We start from the raw sequence: 22520 nt of genomic DNA on the forward strand, positions 1-22520 counted from the left end.
GACCGTCACCCCCGCCCACAGGCGTGCATGGCAACGCGAGCGCGCTCCCGACCGTCACCCCCGCCCACAGGCGTGCATGGCAACGCGGGCGCGCTCCCGACCGTCACCCCCGCCCACAGGCGTGCATGGCAACGCGGGCGCGCTCCCGACCGTCACCCCCGCCCACAGGCGTGCATGGCAACGCGGGAGCGACGCCCACAATCCTGCACCTCAGCCAATCACCCCACCCACACGCCTGCTCGTCAGCTACATCGTCCCACCCACATGCCTGCTCCTCAGCCAATCGTCTCACCAATATGCCTGCTCCTCAGCCAATCGTCCCGCCCACCCTCAGCCAATCGTCCCGCCCACATGCCCGCCCCTCAGCCAATCGTCCCATCCACATGCCTGCTCGTCACCCACCTCGTCCCGCCCACAAGCCCTTATGTCAGCCTTCTCGCGACACCCATGGACGCGCCCCGTGCCCGTGCGCGCACACCAGCCCCCCCCCCCCCCCCGGCCCCGCTCACAAGCGCGCGGTCCTGCGCACAGTGCACGCGCCAGCCCTTCGCCCCGCTGATTGACGTTGCCCCCACACCCCAATGACAAGGGTCGGTGATCTCCTTCCACTCTCCACCCCGGCTAACGCAGTCCATGCAATTATCCCAGTTACAGCCAGACACTAATATTTAAAGGCATGGGAATACCGAGCAGTTAACGTTTTAGGTCGATGACTGCCCATCAGATCACCAGCCTCTCACCAGATCATGCTCAAAGTATCCAGCACTTTAACTTGAGATTTCTAGTGTTGTTCTGATTATATATATAAACCGCTGGAGGAACTCAGTGGGTCAAGCAGCATCTATAGAGGCAAAGGGATGGTCCCGGCTGAGTTACTCCAGCTGTTTTTTTTTGCTCCAGATCACAGCATCTCTTGTGTCTCCCTGTTGTTCTGATATTCCCTGTATAAAAAAAATAAGAAGTGACACAATAAGTTCCCCTGCGCCACACACGAGGGAACCTCTATCAAAGAAATATTGACGCTTAGAAAGACATCCTATTTCTGAACTCAGTAAACATCCATCGTTTTAGATTTGTTTGTTTTTTGTCGATTTGTTTTTGATGATTTTAGGTCTGCTTATTTCAAGTTATCCTACTATTGTTAGTGACAACGAAGAAACATTAGTTCAACGTCTTCGCCCAAAAGACTTGCCCCAAGATTAGTGAGAAACTTACCAGCAGAAAAGTATAAATAAAGCTAAGACTTGACCTCTGTGTTTGTTGGCTCAATGTTGATAAGCAGCAGCTCCAAGGACGAGTCCCATCTGAACAGTTAACTGATATTTCAGACCTGGTGTTGATAAATCTGTAGAGTTCGCTTTTAATATTTTTGACGTTTATTATTGCGTTGGATTCATGGTTTCGTTGATCTTCATTCTGTATAATCCAATCTGATGGACAAACGTCCAAAGAATTTATTACTATTTGGGACTCCGGCAAATATTTCTGCAAAATAACCTACTGACACTCTTTGCGCTTTGTTGTTGACTATGCTGGTTAAAGACCTTGCAAAGCTCCTTCTTTTCACAGTCGGGATAATCCTCCGCACCCTCGGTACTGTGTGAGAACAATTCAGATTTGCCATTCCCAGTGAATCGCACAAACCAAGAGCGAAAGTCAATTCATTTATAAAGTATTTTGCAATTATCCAAAAATGGCTAAACTATATTTACTCCAATTTAGAAGCGTTTGTAATCTGCCTCACCTGACATCTCATTCCATAATATTTCGGCGTGAAGTTGACAGCTTTGGTCAGTCTGATCACGCACAATGATTGACAGGTGACAACCAAGCATTGACAATGGCCACTAAAATACTTGGTAGTTAGGCAAGTAGGATTCTAAGTCATAAATGTAAAGAAGAGCCATTAAAATAATGAAAAATAGCACAATAAAACAAAAATAAAAATATCTGCAAATACGGAAAAGCAAAGTAGCAAGAAAGTCCATGTCAGGGTTTGGGCTTGAGTCAAAATGACTTTGTTGAGTTGGGGACTGGGGTTTATGATGAATCAACTGTGCAAGGTGGGAGGGGCGAGGGTTGGTTTTACGTCATGGAGCAATACGCATCAATATCAGTATCAATGAGCAGATCCGGATAGCAAGTGTAGTGAGATTGGTTGGAGGCTCTGCTAAAATTCTTGGAGCTTTACACTTTAGATGTAAAAAAACCAAAAGGTTACCAGTAAGAAAAAAAATAAATGACCCTTAGCTATCTCCTGATTTTATATTAAAACACTAGCAGATGGTGGAGTGGCAGAAGTGGTTGAGGGTTTCAATAAGACAACGCGGAGAGCAGTCGTTCATGCGTTTACTAATATGTCCTTTTAGAGTAAGGCACAGTTATTCTCCCATTGCTAACATTCACACAATTAGATACATCGATTCCCAGAATCCATTGGAAAATATTCTGACATAGTAACAAATATGGTGCTCAGCCAATCATTGAATGCCGCATTATCATCAGCTCATTTCTTTATCTTTTCGAGATAGAGTTTGCTTAGTTTCAAAGTGCAGAGATCATGTTATATCATTTTACTGACATGTATAGTTTACACCAAAAAACTCGTCTACTTCTACCCCAATCACGTTTTACAATCCCTATTGTTTATTTAAAAAAATGGAAGGTATATGTTATCCTTTCTGTCCTTGTTTCAACTTGTAACTATGGCTTTCCTTTCTACTATCTACCTGGTAAAACAGTTAGGTATGTTTTGTGCGACTTCAGCATTTTTTTTTCCAAATAAGAGCCAAGAATTGTTTTTAAGCAATTATTCTTATTCATCCATGAAGGATTTATTTTCATTCTGTATTTCAAATATTTCCACAGTGAATCCATTGATATATTTGCTAACATTTCCAACCAGGTAATCTAAGTCAAATCATTTTATCTTGGTCTGAACTTTGTGTTATTATTCATATATTGAACCCAACATTGCTCTGGTTATTATTTTCCAAACTTTCTTAATTCCTAGTAATTATTTCTGCAACTTAGAGTTCCAATTTTTTGTATAAATTAGTATGTTACATCAACAATCAAATGGATGGAATTACTTTTCATTGAAAATCATGAACCTCTGGAATAAGTTGACAGTAGGTATGAATTCACTGTATGCGTTGGAACAGGAGCTGGATTTGTTCCTGCAAGTGCAAGGAGTCACAGGTTAGGTGGGAAAGTGTTACCAACATTGTGATCTCACTGAGGTTAATTTTCATAGTTGAGGTTTTTATTCCCTTTAATTCTCCATCCCATTTATAGTATGACCCCCTGACCTTATACACCATTCAAATGACTAGGCAGATTTCAACCTTCTGAGCTTAACTATTTCAGATATTGATTCTAGTGTTTCCACTTACACCTTCTCTGGGTCAATATTTTATTCCACTACCACCCTTTTGGCCTTATACCATCATCCTTTTGATTATTTAATCTCTCCTGCATTCCATCCCACCTCAGAGTTTCACTTGTGTCTCCCCTCCCCTCCCACTTTGCTCTATATCTTTTTATATCCAACTTTTTCCATTTCCAACATCAGACACTTGACCTGAGATGTTAACTCTGTTTTTTCTCTTCATAGATGCTGCCTAACCTGTTGAGTATTTCCAGCACATCCTGTCTTTATTTAGTATGTTGATAACAGGTTTCATTTTGTTCTTTTTTGGGGATTGCATGACTGCAGGGTGGATGCAATGATAAGAGTTGATTCATTAGATGAATGGTGTCCTGCTGATCTGATCTTTCATTGTCCTTTTTCAGATGTTACTGTAGCATTGGGCTGGTATTGGATAGGCCTGATCAGTGTCAACCATAGTTCTTTTGGAAGAACTCTTACCTCAGAGTCAGAAGGTTGTGGATTCAAGTCCCATTCCAACAAAATAAGCTAGGTTGACTGCCAAGTACAGAACTGAAAGAGATATTAAAAGAATGCTCGATCCATCCCACCAAGTTGACATAAACGATCTTATGGCACTCTTTTACAGAAGTACAGAGTGTTATTCCCATTACTCTGATTATTAATCTTCTAAAATAAATTTAAAAAACATTCAGTAGTTATCCCATTTCTATGTGTGAGGACTTTCTGTGGACAAATTGGCTGCCATGCTTCCTCTGACAGTGATACAATTCTGAAGGACACCATTATATGTAAAATGGCTTGGAACTGCCCATGATTGGGAAATGACTTGATATAAATGCAAGTCTTTTTTGTTGGGAAGCAGTCGGAGATACATTTAATAATGTTTCCTACTTTGACTCTGCATTAACTTTACTTCAGCCCATCTCGTGAGAGCTAAAATAATGTATTATCATTTCTTTCATACAGATCGTTCTGAACCACCTGCAAGAAAACTGCACTATATCATCGCTATTTTTGTCACGTCATGCACAACAGGAATAATTTTCCTTACATTGCTATTTATTACATTTTTTGATATGGATTGTGTCTTAATCTAATGCCTAAGAATGCCATAGAAATCTAATCTTAAAATAGAATACTGTATTAACATTGAAATCCCACCTCTATCCCCAGCTCCGAGGTGAAGGTCTTATCCTCAATCCAATTTTGGGATGCTTACCTTTACTCTAACTCCTGTCTTTCTATCTTTTAATATTGTGCCCGATCTGCATCTATGTTTTTGTTTTTCACTAACTCAAGGTGACTTTCTTTTTCCTCATAAATCCTCATTATATTAGCTAAACCTTCCACTTTAAGTCCAACAAGTTACTTAGTGGCTCAAATAAAATGGAATCCTAAGCACCATTCAACAAAAGGAATGGTATTTGGAAACACAGATACAGGGATGTCAAGACTATTTCTTTAAATGTGCAATGATTAACACTTGGATGAAAAACAAAATCTTGAGAAATTCAAATAACTGATATGTTAGTACTCAGACTTCTATAGAACACAAAGCTAATGGTCTGTATTTGACCGTAATCTATCATTTTTGAAATGTCGGTCTTGATCAGAGCACTTGCGGTTATTTCATATAAACGTCAATCATTTGTTATAAAGCTGTTTCAAATCCTCCTGCAGTAGTTTTGATAAGAACATTTTACCTGAAATTTTAATCTAAATGGAAGACAGATCTAAAACAGAGCAACGCATGAGATGCTGGAGGAACTCAGCGGGTCAGGTGGCATCCATGGAGGGAAATGGACAGTCGACGGTTCTGGTTGAGACCCTTCATTTGGACGAAGGGTCTCAACCAGAACCGTCGACTGTCCATTTTCCTCCATAGATGCTTTCTGACCCGCTGAGTTCCTCCAGCATCTCGTGTGTTGCTCCAGATACCAGCACCTACAGTCTCCAGATCTAAAACAGAAGAGTACTTTCAACGTACGTGTTGATATCCTGCAATACACAATATTAATTGAGAGTATTGTACCCTGTTCAAGCTATACGCGTAAACTTTATAGAACAAATAGGTTTAATTTCAGTTGAGCCTAATTTGGCTCAAACAATCCAAACATATCTGAAGTTAAATCAACTCTAGGGGAGTTGAGTTACATGTTTTAAAAATGGGTCTGCAGTTTGGCTCACCTTTTGCGATGACAAATCCCATTGCCAATGTCCCAGCCCGACGTTAGTCAACATATGTGAAGCAAGGGAATAAAGGGGGTCACGGCACTTCGTCATAAGGTGGCAGGTTTATGAACTCATAGGAATCGAGCAAATAAATGACGATGAAAAGAAGCGTGAAAAACACGCAAAGACAGAATGACGGGCACAGGAGGCAGCAGCGACACAGGCAGAGCAGAAGCAACATGGTCAAGCAGCCGGAGGAGTTGGGCAGAAGTTTGCCCAAAGTTTTGTTGGAGTCAGTGACGTCACTGTGTCCGGAGGATGACGCAACCGTGGGTGGGGCCAGCGTGTGACGTCAGGCGCCGGCGCGTCAGGCCCCTGACGACGGGCCCGCTCTGCAATGGGTGAGGACGTCGCTGCCATGTCCTCGGCTCAACCTGCCGCCGGCCGCGGTGACTGACCGCCCGTCCGCCGTGGTTCGGGAGTGATGGCGCACCGTTATCTCCTGGCGGCCCGCTGTTGTCGGGGGTTGTGTGCAAGCCTGGGCCCCCGGCGCTGCAGGCCGGCCTGGAGACCGGTAAGTGATGGGCTTTTGGGGCAGGGTCCCTACCTGAGCCGGCCCGCTGCTCACCCCCACCGCCCCCCCCCCCCCCGTACCCTCCACCCTACCCCGCCCCTTCAGGCCGGGGCCGCTCCTCAGGGTGGGCTAGACTGAAGGTAGGCGGAACCCCGGTGGAGTTCAGGCCTCCACGCTTGGTGAGTGACGTTGGCGTGTTGTGTAACAACCCAGCCTCACTACACCCCCACCCGACACCTCCACCTACGACTGGGCTCCTGCTGCACCCAATCTCTGAACCTACACTACACCCTAAGAATTTTTACTTGATCTTCGCGGGATAAAGTGGTTTAATTTGCAGTTGTCATGGTATTTCAATGAGTAGGGGCTCTGACCTTCGTCGTCAGTTCTTCGGAAGGAAGGAGGACACGTCGATAAAAGTTGTGAAGGTGGCCTTTTACATAGGGATCAGGTGTTAAATATCTCTTGTTGAAATTTCAGGACAAACTGATAACTATGCTTTTTTCAAAAAAAAATATACCAGTTACCAAGTACCTTGAAAAAGATTGTGGGACATGTTGATGAAAGTTGATTTTTTTTATTGCAGGGAGCTGTTCTCAAGCACCAACTTGAAAGTGGTAGTCCAATATAGCAGTTTAAAGAACAAGGAACAGTTCTTTTCTAATTGTATTTATATAAATATTTGAACAAGACACAGTTCTGTTATAATTTATATTTACAAAACTGTTATAAATATAAGGATGTGATTAAGCTAGAGAGGGTGCAAAAAAGATTCACAAGGAGGTTGCTGGAACTCAAGCGCTCCAGTTATGAGGAGAGACAGGATAGACTGGGAGTGTTTTCCCTGGAATGAAGGAGTCTGAGAGATGACCTTATGGAGGCTTATAAAATCATGAGGCACATGAATTGTCAGTCTTTTTCCCAGGGTAGGGGAGCCTAAAACTGGAGAACATAGGCTTAAGGTGGGAGGGGAAAGATTTAAAGGGGACCTGAGCGGTATGTTTTTCAGAGGGTGATGGGTATATGGGACAAGCTTCCAGAGGGAGTGGATAAGTTTAGTGGGATGTGAGCCAAATGCAGGCAAATGGGCCTAGCTCAGGAAGGCACCTTGGTCGATGTGGGTGGGTTGGGCTTGTTTCTGTACTGTATGACTCTATAAGAATACAAAAGGGAGAAAACGAAGGAAATGGAGAAAATGAGTGATGTCTTGCACCACATAGCAGAGAAGCAGTATTAGAGGCATTAAGCTGGATAAATCCCCAGGGCCCGACCTAGTATATTCTTGGACCTTTTGGAAGGAATTACAGAGGCCCTTGCAGAGATTTTTGTTTCACCTCTGGCTACAGATGAGGTTCCGGAGGACTGGAGAGTGGCTAATATGGTACCATTTTTGAAAAAAGGTAGCAAAAACAAGCCAGGAAACTAAAGGCTGGGGAGTCTGACATTGGTGCTGAAAGTTGCTGGAGGGGATTGTGAGGGCTAGGATCTACCAACATTTGTAGAGACAGGGTCTGGTTTGGGACAGTCAGCATGGCTTTGTGCATGGGAAGTCATTCTGACTAATCTCTTTGAGTTCTTCGAGGAGGTAACCAAGAGGGTAGATGAGGGTAGGGTAGTGGATGTTGTCTATATGGACCTTAGCAAGACCTTTGATAAGGTTCCACATGGCAGGTTAGTCTGGAAGGTTAGATCGCAAGAGATCCAGGGGGAGATTGTGGATTGGATTGATGATTAGCTCAGTGGTAGGAAGCAGAGGGTAATGATCGAGGGTTGTTTCTCAGACTTGAGGCCTGTGTCTAGTGGTCTGCCACAGGGGTCGGTGCTGGGACCTTTGTTGTTTGTAATATATGTAAATGACTTGGATGTAAGTCATGGTAAGTTTGCAGATGACAGTTTGCAGGTGTTGTAGACAGTGTAGATGGTTATAAAAAAAATTACAGGGGGATCTTGATCAGCTGGGTATGTGGGCTGAGGATTGACAAATGGCTTTCAATCCAGATAAATGTGAGGTATTGCATTTTGAGAGATCAAACCAGGGTAGGACTTGTACAGTAGGGCCCTGGGGAGTGTAATGGAACAGAGGGATCTAGAGGTGCAAGTGCATAGTTCGCTGAAAGTGGCGTCATAGGTAGATAGGGTGGTGAAGAAGGCGTTTGGCATGTTGGCCTTCATCAGTCAGGGCACTGAGTATAGGAGTTGGGAAATTAGATAAGATTTTGGTGAGGCTGCATTTGGAGTATTGTAAACAGTTTTGGTCACCCTGTTATGGGAAAGATGTTATTAAACCAGAAAGAGTGCAGAAAAGATTTACCACTTTATTCCCTGGAATATAGGAGATTGAGGGGTGACCCGATAGAGGTAGGTAAGATCATGAGGAGCATGGGTGAAAGCACAGTCTTGTTCTCAGGGAGGGTTTGCTAAAAGCCAGAGGGCATAGGTTTAAGATCAGAGGCAAGAGATTTAAAAGGAACTTCAGGGGCAGCTTTATGGTGGAACGTATTTGGAATGAGCTGCCAGAAATGGTTGAGGAGGGCACATTAGCAACATTTAAAATCCACCTAGATAAGTACATGGATAGGAGAGGTTTAGAGCGCTATGGGCCAATTGTGCGCAGATGGGACTAGCTCGCTGGGCAACACAGTCAGCATGGACGAGTTGGGCTGAAGGGCCTGTTTCCATGCTCTATGACTCCATGACTCTAAATGCGAGGAAGTTATGTAGTTCTTTGGGTGGTCTCTGGGGATCAAGGATGACTTCCACTCTAGCTCTGAGGTGATCAATGAGGCCACTGTGGGATGTGCAGACTTTTACCAGGCATGGGTAGGAGATGTGTGGAAAGGAGGGTGTGTGGGTAATTTAGAAGGTGATGTACTCTTCCTGTCACTTGCACTGAGTTTCTGTGTGCATCTATGCTTGGACTTGAGGTTCTCTGTGCTATCTTGAATGCTTTTTTACTGAGTGGCTGTGAGCCAGGGATTAACAGGAGTATTACAGTTTTTCAAGGTTTTCTGAGAACATCCTTGAGTCTTTTCCTCTGCCTTCTTGATAATCTCTTCCTGTAAAAGTTCAGAATGATTTTTGTTTTGGGAGTCTGGTGTCAGGATTGTGAATGGCATGGCCTGTGCAGTGGTGCCACCTCAGGGTACATAGCGTCTGAGTCCTGAGGATTTAGGCCTGGGAGAGGATGCTGATGTTGGAGAGATCAGTTCTAATCAGCTGATCGATGGGCAAGATTTTGGAGGAGTTAGTGAGGTGTACTGTATCACAGGCTGCAGATAGGTTACAAAGAATGAAGGCAGATAATCCACTGATCACGATTATGTGGTCATAGTTATTTCTGTGCTGTGTTGTTGTGAAAGCCTGATTGAAGTAGAACAAGAAAATAGGAGCAGGACTAGTCATTCGACCCCACAAATTTGTTTGGCTGATCTGCCTCAGGCTGCCTCTCCTTTTCTGTGCCAGTTCCCCAGAGTTAACAATTGTCTGATCTTTTGAATATTTATCAAGTTCCTCTTTAACTGTCTCAAATGATCTAGCTATCTCAATCCTCTGTGGTAGGGGGTTCCAGAGATTCACCGTTCTCCGCAAGAAGTTTCTACGAACCTCAGTTTTAAATGACTGCTCCCTAATCTTGTAACAACAGTAAAACTTTGATAATCTGGCACGCCCAGGATTTTGTAGGATTAGCAGATTTTCTAGCCTATTGGATGTTATTCCTATTAATACCCTTACATTTTTTTAATTCACCTTTTTTTCTAATGTTACACAATATTATAATAGACTTCCCAATGAACCCAGTAGGTTTAAAAGGAGCTTGGGAAACAGCGGCCTTGGTCAGTCTAAAGAGACCATGGGAACTGGGCCCCTGGTGAGTCAGAAGTGAGTGTCGGAACAGGGGCCACGGTGAGTCGAAAGGGAGTGAAGGAAACATCACCTGATCATTCAGATGCTAAACTACCAGGATTTCCAAGTAGTAACTAATTAGCAGAGTTTTACCTTGTGTTCCCTAGTTTAGGATTCTCCCACTATCTGCTGTGTCAGGATCTTTTGTGTTTCATTAAGATTCCTCATTCTTCTAAACGCGAAAGAATATAGATCTAACATCTTTAGTCACGCATGATAGGACAACCCTCTCATACGAGGAATTAGCCCAGTGAATTTCTCTTGGTCTGTGTCTAATGCCAGTATGTCTTTTCTTAATTGAGAGGGTACAAAACTGTGCACAGTACTCCAGGTATGGCCTCACTGGTACCCTAGTACAATTGTAACAATACTTCCATATTTTTGATTACCAGCCCTTTTGCAATAAAGGCCAAAATGCCATTTGCCTTCCTAGCCACTTGCTGCACCAACCTGCTAACGTTTTGTGATTCATGCAAAAGAACACTAGATCCCTCTATTCTCCACTCATCTGCAATCTGTCTCTTGCTAATGTGCACAACCTTGCACTTTCCCACATTAAACTCAATTTGTCAAGCATTTGTCACCCACTCACTCGCCCTTCATGCTTCAAGCATGGAGCTGTACAAAGATTAGATATTTAGGAGGTGATGTGTGTTTTTGGAAGAGGAAAAAGAGGGAGCAGATGAATTTGTAAGGACAGCTTGAATGTTTTGAGAAGGAATTTGAAAGGATGATGTATTATTTGAGAACCCGTCAACTAGTGCTGGGCCTGATAAAAGGAAGGTTGAGGTAGTAAAAATCGTGTGGGATGAGCTTATGTGGGGCAATGAGAGAGAAAATGTGAAAGATGTTAATTGTGTGTTGGTCAGGATGGTTTCTTGGGGGAAGTTTAGCTTGGTGGATAAGGAGAAGTGAAGCATGCTGTAGAGATGGTTGAACAAGTGGTTCAATCATGCAAGGAGAAGTCATCAGGAAAAAAAATCTTTCGTATTACAGAATGGTTGCTCAGCAGGATGTAGGATCTGGTGGTGTTTAATGTCATTTGGTCAAATGCCAAAATAGGTTTTTAAAAAAAATCAGTATCTCTAGGACTTGAGGCAGCAAAGACTGAGGACACATCCAGCACAACTAGCATGAGTGAAAGTAAGGGTTTACTGAGAACTGAAGCAGATTGCTAGTTGAAGGAGTTCTGATACAAATTGAGGGCCAAATGTTAGATGGGAGTATGACAGTGGAGTTGTAAGCAATTTGGGAGATTTTGTTTTAAAATTGGAATACCTAGAAAGAGTTGGTGTGTGAAAGGGATTTAAGTGTAGATACTGAGTGATATTAGTTGGTCTTGTCTGTAATTGAGATGGAAAGAACACGTGAGACAACAGGCTTGAGAATTATGTCACGATGGAAGAAGTTTATATGATCAGAGAAGTTACAGAATCGAAAGCACGGGAGGCAATTTGGTTTCTTGAATTCTCTGTAGATTAAGGAAGATCTGAGAGTTTGAGTGGAGGGTGTGAAGTGAGTTGACAGCACAGAAATGGATTCTTCGGCCCACCATGTCCATGGCAAACATCAAGTACCTATCCATAATAATTTGCGTTAAAGATAGAGATGGAAGTCATGGAGAGTTTGGTCTTTTTGCCCTTGACAACAAGTGAATAAAATAGGGTGTTGGTCATCTTCAGTGGTTACAACTATGAGTCTTATTGGCTGAGGATATGGCTACTAATGGAGTGAAAGGGTGATAGTTTGCAGAAGTTTTCAATTAAGTTCTCTGTTTTTGATACAAGCTGAAAGTCTAGTCCATTAAATATTTTGAAAAATAGAGGAATTTCGCAAATGATCTGAGTAAATAAAGCTGGTGATTATTCTTGGGAAGGGGCGATTTACAAGATATTCTCTGATACACTTTGATGTATTAAAGGTAAAATGGTGTGTAGCTGTAATCATCAGCTGGGTGTTCACCAAAACATGCTATGGAAAGGTTTTCTCTTACAGGCAGTTGGTTTATATGAACTCTGGCACTTGTAGGATGTTGGAAAAGCTATTTGGATATAAAGATCCTATTTGGTTGTAATTTGATATTCTAATAGCAGGGCCCTGAGAAACTATCACCAACTGTAATATTACCTTAAAGGTACATTTAGTCAAACTGCTGATGCACACTGAATATGGAGAGCTAATGGCCTAGCCTTCAGTCTGCACTGCAGAATCATTTGGAATTTCTTTGTAGATTGACTACTGATGGTACATATTATTCAAATATACAACTAAGGTTAACTTTGGCTGGTACAATTCCCTTCAGACTAAATTCCTGTAGTCTGAAGGATTTGTGAAAAGTTTAATCTTTAAGATTGTAGCTTCATGTGTCTTAATTGTGTGTACCACCATTACACTGGTTTAATTGTAAAAAAGCAAGCAAATAATACTATAGTTTTGTGACATTCTTGTTGCAATATCTGGTTGACGGATTGGTGCAATTTATTTTCTTGCAGTTTTCTGGTTGTGCATTTAACTGTGTGGCTGGGAACAGTCTGCTGACAAATGTGCTTGGTGTCTACAGACGCCTCTGCTCACGACCTCCAAAAGGTAAGGTATCCTGAAATTCTATATCATAAATAACTAGTCTGTTTCTTTAAACATCCAAAACGTGTTTCAATTTAGTCCCGTCTGTAAAGCAAGAATGAGAATTCTACATTTTTTTAAAATGAGGCATTTAAGTACTTTGTCTTGAATACTAAACCTTTATTTTAGCAATTGACCAAATCACTTGGACTCTATTTTTTTGACAGTAATGTAAGCCACATATATTTTTCATTTGGACACACAAGGGACTGCAAATCTGGAATCTGGAGCAAAAAAAAATGCTGGAAGAACTCAGAGGGTCAAGCAGTATCTGTGGAGGCAAAGAAATGGTCGACATTTTGGGCCAAGGACCTTTAAGGCCGTGCATTGTACTAAGTCTTGTTAAGACGAACGTAGTAAGATTTGGTACAAAATATAGTGTAAACTGATGAAAATGAAGTCCCAAATGCACCAGAGCAGTGGTAGGAACTGTAGTGGAAGACGGTGGGGGTGTGGGTGACGAGCTGGGCTGTAGCTCACTCCACTGGCAAGGTGGCCAGGTTGTGATACTTCTTAAAGGGATCCAGGATTAACTGTCTTGCCTTTTCCCCTCGTGGAGTATTTCTCTGTAGCAGGACATACCATCAAGCACAATTCTCTCAACTGAGGAGCTGTGTTTGCAGTCTGAATCATTCCCAGAAAGTAGCTCTATTCCCTCTCAGTCTTTATGATACCTTACATCAAAATTGTTGTGATTTGGTTTATTCCAACCAGAGTCTCTACTGTCTCAGTATTGTCAGCATACATTTGAATTGGTATTGTTCTAACTCTTGAAGTTGCTCATTCATTAGGGTGTCCCTGTGAGACTGCAGTAGCTCTGCCACATTGTCAGTATCAACTGCATCCAGTCCTGCTTGGGTAGCAGATTGAGTGATGTCATTGATCGCCTGCTTCCCTCCCCAACCGCCACAATGTCGCCACATTCCTCCAGCCATAACCTGCGCCAAACTGTTCCTGGAAATGCTGGTGACCTCTGGCCAGGATGCATTGATGTTAAAAATGGTCTTCATGATCATAGAATTGTACATCACAGAATGGTGCGATTCTATGATCAAGAAGATGCTTGATAACATCACACGATGTTATCATGATGAACATCACAGCACATGATGTTGTACAACCTCAAGGTTTCCCTTATTGACAGCTTACTTTGACCGTCTGTTGTTTCAGCCAGATGTTTGAAGTTGCATCGATGGTAATAAGCCTTGAAATTGTGCATCAAGTCCTAGTCCATTGGCTGGGTAAGGGATGTTGTGTTTGGTGGAAGGTACACCATCTCCACGGGACAGCAATTTCAGAGGCTATCATTGGTCTGTGGGTGGCCTGGGGCATCATAACCACTAACGGTGCTTTAAGTTCAAGATTATTTCCCTTGTAGTAATTCTCCACTGCTGGTCAAAAATATGAAATAAACCGCTGCTGGAAGAAGGGATTGTTACCCATGTCCACTTTGTTTGCCTTCCAAATTACAGGCAGATGCTCTTTAGAAAACCCATTCATTGATGTTGAACTTTCTGATAGACAAGCATGGGTTTCAGCATAAGATCTCATGAGGCATTACCCCCTTGCCCAGCAGGAGTGCCAGGTGGTCTCTGATAGCTTTAAATCCAGGCATATGTTGAAGTGTGTGTGACAGCATTCCTCTTCCAAAGAAGCCTGTCTCATTTACATTAAACGTGAACTGAGGAGGATAATTGCCGTGCTTGATAAAAACTTTGAACGTGTTGGAGTATTCCCCAACTGTCTGCCTGTAAGTGTTCATGGCTTCACCACTGATGTGAATGCAGTGTATGTTACTGCAGTGTTTAAATCTGAAGTATCATCCACAACTGGCTGCAAAAGTCTTTGTCATTGATCCTTTGTCCTCCTGTTCCTGCATGTGCATGAATGTGCTCCTGGTTTCCTCCATGATCATACCTGGTTTAAAGGCGTGCAGTGGTATGTTTGATTGTTCACCCATCTGCTCTTCATCTTCCCCAAAAATGGGCTCCTTGAACAAGTTAACTTTGTTGCATTAACTGATGTGGTGGTCTTGCTGGAAGCTTTAATATTATCAGGACTTAATAAAATTCTTCGATTTGTCAAGGATGTTGAATTGAAATCTTGTCCAACATCCACTAGGTACTTGCCTACTTCAAGCCTTCTCAATACTTACATTAAAACATCAGAAGTCCATTTAAAAAAAAGTGTATGTTTATATTTTGGAGGGAAGATTTTTTTATGTATTACATTGTCTAAATCTGTAAATTTATTGATCATAATTATTTTTGTCACAACACAGATGATGTAACCTTGGTAAATTAAGACATCGATAGTTACAATCTTTTGTTGCATTTTCCCTACGGGTGCCATTCTGCATTGTTCTGCTTCATTGTGTATAGCTATGTGATTATGGGTTTAAGATCAGCTAGATAGCATTTGTAGACAAGTTGAAGTTATGAGGATTGTCTGTGAACCCATTGTAAATACACAAAACATTTTCCTGAATTCTCACTGGCTGAGAAACAGTGACATAATGCACTCATTGTCCAAACAAATGTGATGAAGGTGGCTGTCTTCAGTAACTGGGCTAAACTGATTCAGCTGGCCAGTAAGTTATTCAGCTGATAAGTTTTAATGGTGTTCTTTTTGCTGGCTCTTAATATTTTTCCACCTTGGCCAAGTAATTTATAATTAATTGGCAATATGTGGGTTAGCACTAAGAGGGCTTCTACTGTAGATAGTTCCAGGACATTATTGGCATTGGCAAAAGTTCAGGTGACTAAGGTCACCACTCTCCCTTCCTCATAAACTGGGAATATTATGAACACAGGTGAGAAAGAAAACAACTTAAACCAATTATTAGACTTGTTACCACTCATAAATCCCTAGGTCAAAATCCCAGAATTCTCTATCTAACAGTAATATGAGAGTACCTTTTACTACAAACTGGAGAGGTTTACAAGGGCAGGTCTTCACCTCTGGGGAAATTGAAAGAGGGTAATCTGTATAGTAGAATAGGTTAAATGCAAAATATAATAAAATATCCTAATTTTTCATTTAACATTTTGATAAATAATGAGCTATATTTATCACTGCTTCCTAGAGCCCCACTATTTTGGAATGAGGAACATAATGCTGGCATCTGTTGTGATGACTATGGATTTGCTAATCTTGCCTTTCCCATGGTCATCATATATGGAGAATCTAACTGTTTGGGACATGCCATGGCTAGTATAATTTCCACTCATTAAAAAGCTTGATGCATCATAGTTTTCAGTTGATAGTGTTCTGATGACTCCAAGATCAGTGGCACAGCTGGTAGAGCCACTGGTTCACAGCTCCAGTGACTTAGGTTTGATCCTGACTCCAGTGCTGTGTGATGTTTGCACATTCTCACTGTGACTTCATGAGTTTTGCCACGTGCTCCAGTTTCCTCCCACATCCCAAAAGTATGTGGGTTGGTAGGTTAATTGCCCCTAGTTTAGGTGAGCAGTAGAATTTGGGGAGCTGGGTAGCTGATGGGAATGTGGAGAGAATAAAATGGGTTAGGGTAGGATTGGGGTAAATGGGTGTTTAATAATTGGCATGCATTTAGTGGGCTGAAGGACCTAATTCCATGCTGTTCTCTATGACACATTTGAATGTAAAGTCAACTTGGTTGTTTGAAATAGGTGTTGGATTATCAGCAAGATTATGGGACCCATCACCATGAGCAAATCGGTCTTCATCACTGTATCAGGATACACGCACTTGTTTACCTTCCTTTGGGAGATACCACAATGGTTATCCTTGTTGAAACTTGGAGAGGTTCATTAGGGCAGATCACCACCTCCTGGGGGGAAAAAAAGATTGAACCATGTATGTAGCAAAATGGATTAAATGCAAAATAGAATTAGAAACATGGAAAACCTACAGCACAATACAGGCCCTTCGGCCCACAAAATTGTGCTGAACATGTCCCTACCTTAGAAATTACTAGGCTTACCCATAGCCCTCTATTTTTCTCAGCTGCATGTACCTATCCAAAAGCTTCTTAAAAGACCCTATCGTCTCCTCCTCCACCATCGTTGCTGGCAGTCCATTCCACGCACTCACCACTCTCTGAGTAAAAATCTTACCCCTGACATCTCCTCTATACCTACTCCCCAGCACCTTAAACCTGTGTCCTCTTGTGGCAACCATTTCACCCTTGGGGAAAAAGCCTCTGACTATCCACACGATCAGTGCCTCTTATCATCTTATACACCTCTATCAGGTCACCTCTCATCCTCCGCTCCAAGGAGAAAAGGCCGAGTTCACTCAACCTGTTTTCATGAGGCATGCACCCCAATCCAGGCAACATCCTTGCAAATCTCCTCTGCACCCTTTCTATGGCTTCCACATCCTTCCTGTAGTGAGGCGACCAGAACTGAACACTACTCCAAGTGGGGTCTGACCAGGGTCCTATATAGCTGCAACATTACCTCTCGGCTCCTAAATTCAATTCCACGATTGATGAAGGACAATACGCCATATGCCTTCACAACAGAGTCAACCTGTGCAGCTGCTTTGAGCGTCCTATGGACTCGGACCCCAAAATCCCTCTGATCCTCCACACTGCCAAGAGTCTTACCATTAATACTATATTCTGCCATCATATTTGACCTACCAAAATGAACCACTTCACACTTATCTGGGTTGAACTCCATCTTCCACTTCTCAGCCCAGAGAATTGAAAAACATCCTAATTTTCCAGTTAACAATTTGGTAAATAATGAGCTATATTTATCACTGCGCAATGGTGAGTCATGGGTTTCAAACTTCATCCTATGCATTATTTAGAAAGGTTTATTTAAGTTTACACTTTGTATGGCTTTTGAACTGATTTCATTTTTCTGCAGGATTTGAAAAATATTTTCCAAACAAATCCAAAAAAGCAAGCGAATCCAAAGAATCATCCAGTGAGGCGAAAGGTATTGGATATCATTTATTGCCATCGTATTCTAGTTTATAACTGATTTGCATGAATTTAGAATTTTTAATGAGCATAAATTAACAGGAAATGTGTCATCTTTAGGATTAGTATTCCACTAATCCATGTTGAATATCCACACTACATGATAACCTAACCAATTAACAATGGTGACTGAATTTCTCCTCTTTGATATTGATGTATTGTATATTTCACAGAGACAAAATCTACAAATTCTCAGCGTCTTGGAAATAATGGTTCAGGTGGTGGGAGTGGTGGAAAGAAAGGAGGCCGAAAGGATGAATCCACTTGGTGGGCCAGGTTACAGAAGGTAACTGCTGAGGACTTTTGCTTTAATTCAGCCCTGCACATTTAAATTCCCGGAGTTCTAAACACTTTCTTTATTAAAAATAAAATATTATAGTTTTGAAAACATTCAACAGATCAGACAGCATCTGTGAAGAAAGGTGGTGATGCCGCACTTGGAGTATTGTGTACTATTTTGGTTGCCCTGTTATAGGAAAGACATCATTAAGTTGGAAAGAGTGCAGAGATTTACGAGAATTTTGCCAGGACTCGAGGGCCTGAGTTATAGGGAGTAGTTGGGCAGGATAGGGCATTATTCCTTGGAGAGTAGGAGACTGAGGAATGACAAACTGAGGAATGCATAAATGGGGTGAATGCACAAACTTATTTTTTCCCCAGAGAAAGAGAATCAAAAACTAGAGGCATGGGTTTAATGTGAGAGGGGACAGATTTAAAAGGGACCTGAGGGGCAACTTCTTCACACAGAGGGTGGTGCGTATATGGAATAAACTGACAGAGGAAGTGATTGAGGAGGTACGATAGCAACATTTAAAAGACACTTGGACAGGTCCATGGATAGGAAAGGTTTAGAGGGATATGGGCCAAACATGGGCAAATGGGACTAGCTTAATTGGACATCTTGGTCAGCATGGATGAGTTGGGCGAAAGGGCCTGTTTCTGTGCTGTATTACTCTGACTCTGAATAAAGTTAAGATTGCAATTAACCAGAACTTCTTTGTCTTATTTCCATGGCAATCCTGGCCTCCATGAATTATGAATATAGCCACTAAATGGTACTAATCTGCCTCCTGCTTCAGAACTACATGAAATTGTTCCCCAGTGGTGAAATCTTGTTAAAAAGGGCAGCAACAGTAACCCAATTAACACATTCAAAGCCTTGAATTGCGTATATAACAAAGTACGTGTCAAGAATGGATCAGTACCAACAACCTAATGATCTCAAAATGGTAAATTAATAAAATTAAATCCCACTGAGCTTGTTGGAAGTGTCATTTAATAAAAAAAAGTACCATTTTTCTTCCCAAGAAATATTTGCCTTAGGAACTCTCAAATGCCTGCGCATATTTTGTTTGCTCCCTCTGCTACATATGAAACAGATGGGCACTTAGACTATAGATTGTATCCATGTTACAGATAGGGCATTTCTTCTATCAGAACAGCACAGTAGTTGGCATTGCTGCCTTGGTTCCAGGGATCTGGATTTAATCCTGACCTCAGATGCTGTCTGTGTGGAGTTCACAAGTTCTCCCCATTACATGTATTTCCACTGCGTGCTCCAGTTTCTTTCCACATCTCAAAGATGTGTTGCTGAGTTAATTGTCTGCTATAAATTGCAGTTTTATCACAAGTTCGTGGCCAAAGAATCAAAGAAGGCTGATGGGCGTATGAAGGAGAATACATTTCAGGGCTACAGTGAAATAAGAGGGGAATGGGGCTGATGGGATTGCTCTACTGGGAGCCAGCATAGTTCAAGTTACTTTATTGTCATTCATCCATGCTATAAAAACACATGGGGGGGGAAAAAAACTGTGGTGCAATCTAGTAGTTCTGGCCTGGATGCTCCAGTACCGCTGAGATCCAATGGGTTGAATAGCTGCCTCCTTTGTCATAATAAGTATGCATGTAAGTACTGTCATGAATAGTGTCAATGATGCATGATCTATTTACATCATGTACTATTTAATAGTTTTTTTACTTTCTAGGGTGATATTCCATGGGACGATAAGGAATTTCGATTTTACTTCATAGGAGGAGCAGCATTTTGGGCAACTGTTGCTTATTACGTTTTCTTCAGGAATGTTGGTAGAGAAGTTACGTGGAAGGACTTTGTCAATAATTACCTTTCTAAAGGAATAGTAAGTGTTGAATTACCATGTATGCCTGACTATTGTAAAACTTGTTGCATTTATGTAAAATTCTTATTTTGACATCTGTCTGCCAAATAGTCTAAAAATATGTTTAATTTTCTTTATTCTGAAATTCTACTTTATAATAGGCAGCTGTATAATTATATAGAATGATTAGCTGTTTGTGATCTCCAAGTCACATTCATCACATTCCAGATTCTTTATGCATTTGGAAAATGTGTCATAAATATAGTTTCTCACTGTAATGCTTTTGAAACATTGTAAAGCATTTAAAGGATGCTAGAAACAATCACAGCATTGTTGGCAGTAACTGGAGTCGAGTTACACTGACCTTTGGTAGCTTTATTGGATTTACTTAAGGTTTAAGATTCATACTTTAGAAACATAGAAAAACTACAGCACAATTCAGGCCCTTCGGCCCACAAAGCTGTGCCGAACATGTCCCTACCCTAGAAATTACTAGGCTTACCCCTAGCCCTCTATTTTTCTCAGATTCATTTTTTTCATTTGATTTCCACAGAATAGCTGCTGCTTCATGTGTCTACTTCAATTGGCTGAACAGGATCTTTTACTTTAATTTCTTTACCCCATACTATTTACTCTATGGGAAGTTTAGCCTCTCAAGTGCTCTGAAATGAGCTAATGGGTTTGATTTAATTTTAATGGTGTTTAGTTCAATTCAGTTGCTGTGGAGTTCAATAGGTATTGGTTGTGTTCTCAAACTAATCAGGTGATCTTCGAGATGGTGGATGCTCAGCTCTGGATCTTTCAAAGTACTGTAGATCCTGAGATTGTTCCTATTGGTTAATGGGTACCACTATTTAAGAAAGGAGCGAGAGAGAAAATTGGGGTGTACCAAGCTGTTGGCCTAACATCAGTGGTAGGGAAAATGCTGCAATCTGTAATGAAGGATGTAATAACATAACACCTTCAAAAGAATGATATAATTGATCAGAACCAACATGGACTCAAGAAAGAAAAATCACATTTGATTAATTTTCTGGAGTTCTCTGAGGATTGACTTGTAGAGTAGAAGAGGGCAACCCCTGGATGTGGAGTGTTTGGATTTTCAGAAGGTTTTCAATATGGCTGATCATCAAGACCAGAACATGTGGAATTGAGGGTAACGTGTAGACATGAATTGAGAATTGGTTATTGGAGGTGAAACGGTGTAGAAAGAAACTGATCCTCCTCAGATTGGCAAGCTGTGACTAGTGTGTTATCACAGGGATTGGAGGTTGGGTCTCGGGTTTTCACAATCTATTTTGAGAGTTTAGCTTCAGCGATGAAATACATTTCCAAGTTTGCTGCTGATACTAAACCAGGAAGGATCGTAAGCAGGGAAGAGGATGTAGAAAGGCTTCAAGGAGGTGGGACAAGCTGAGTGGGTGGATGAGAACGTGGCAAACGGAATTTTAGTCTTAGAATTGTACGGCATAGAAATAGGCCCTTTGGCCCTCCATGTTAATGCTGATTGTTTTCCCTATCTATGCTAGTCCATTTGCCACCTAAACATAATTGTATCTGCTTCCACCACCACCTCTGGCAGTAAGTTCCAGATGTCAACCATCTGTGTAAGACACTGCCCCTCAAATCCCTTTAAAACTCCTTCCTCTCGTGACTTATTTTTGATATCCCCTACCGTGGGTAAAAGATTCTATCTACCCTATCTATGCCTTTCATAATTTTATGTACCTCTCTGGTCACCTGCTCGGCTTCCTTTGCTCCAGGAAATGCAAGCCCAGCCTATCCAATCTCTCCCCATTACTGAGGTTCTCCAATCCATCCTGGTGGCTCTCCTCTGCAGACTCTCCAGCACAATGGCATCCTTTCTATAATATGGGAAATGTAAGATCGTCCACTTTGCACATCAAAGAAAACCAAAGTATATATTAAATGGTGAGAGAGTGGGTGGCGTTGATGTTCAAAGGGACCTGAATGTGCTTGTACACAAGTTGCTTAAGGCCAATGTGCATGTGCAGCAAGCAATTTAGAAAGTGAACACTGTTCGCCTGTTTTACAAGAGGATTTGAATACAGGACTGAGGAAGCCTTGTTGCAGTTGTATAGAACATTAGCGAGACTGCACCTGTGTACAATTTTGGTCTCCTTATCTAAGAAAGGCTGTACTTTGTAGAGAGGAAAAGCAATGAGGGTTCACAGGATAGGTTCCAGGAATTTCGGGTTTGCCACATAAGGTGAGGTTGAGTATATGAATGATCTGACTTATGAAAATCCCACTTTGTGCAAATTCTCCCATACATTTTTAAAGCATTTTTCAAGCTAGTGATAATAAGAATAAAATGTTTCATAGTATTCATTGATGACTGGATAGAGTATATATTTCATTGGTCTAATTGTGGGTAGCGTTACAGTGATTACAGGTGAATTTTCTGTTACGACTATTCAGCTAATGGAAATTTCCCCTTTTAGACTTGGGGAAGGTGTTTCCCCTGGCTGAGGAGTCTAGGATGTTTATAGTGTCAGTGAACAGATTGCTTATTGAAGGTTTGGTAAACTGATGTTCAGAAAATTACCATTACCAAACAATAAATGAGGAAATCCTGCATTTGCTGTCTGCATTAAGAATTTTTTTAGTTTGGAACTTGTTTGGGTTTTCTGCCTGAATTTTCAGACAGAACATTGAGCTGTATATGGGATGCATTTTCAGCTCTCTGCATGTACTGATGACACAAACTGTAGGCTTTATAACATTACCAAGCTAGTT

At 41.6% G+C, this 22520-nt stretch overlaps 1 protein-coding gene across 2 annotated transcripts in view; it reads left to right on the forward strand.

Annotated features, from left to right (window-relative positions):
• The first annotated feature begins 5923 nt into the window (after positions 1–5923).
• afg3l2 (AFG3-like AAA ATPase 2) overlaps positions 5924–22520 on the forward strand; it is a 48074-nt gene continuing 31477 nt past the window's right edge. For both annotated transcript variants that reach the window (XM_052023993.1, XM_052023994.1), the window contains exons 1-5: positions 5924–6140; positions 12536–12629; positions 17528–17599; positions 17817–17929; positions 19629–19781. In XM_052023993.1, coding sequence (XP_051879953.1) covers positions 6051–6140; positions 12536–12629; positions 17528–17599; positions 17817–17929; positions 19629–19781 — 522 coding nt within the window. In that variant the 5' untranslated portion in view covers positions 5924–6050. The remainder of the gene's footprint in view (positions 6141–12535; positions 12630–17527; positions 17600–17816; positions 17930–19628; positions 19782–22520) is intronic.

The sequence above is a fragment of the Pristis pectinata genome, chromosome 9 (assembly GCF_009764475.1).
Source record: "Pristis pectinata isolate sPriPec2 chromosome 9, sPriPec2.1.pri, whole genome shotgun sequence".
NCBI classification, from domain to species: Eukaryota; Metazoa; Chordata; class Chondrichthyes; order Rhinopristiformes; family Pristidae; genus Pristis; species Pristis pectinata.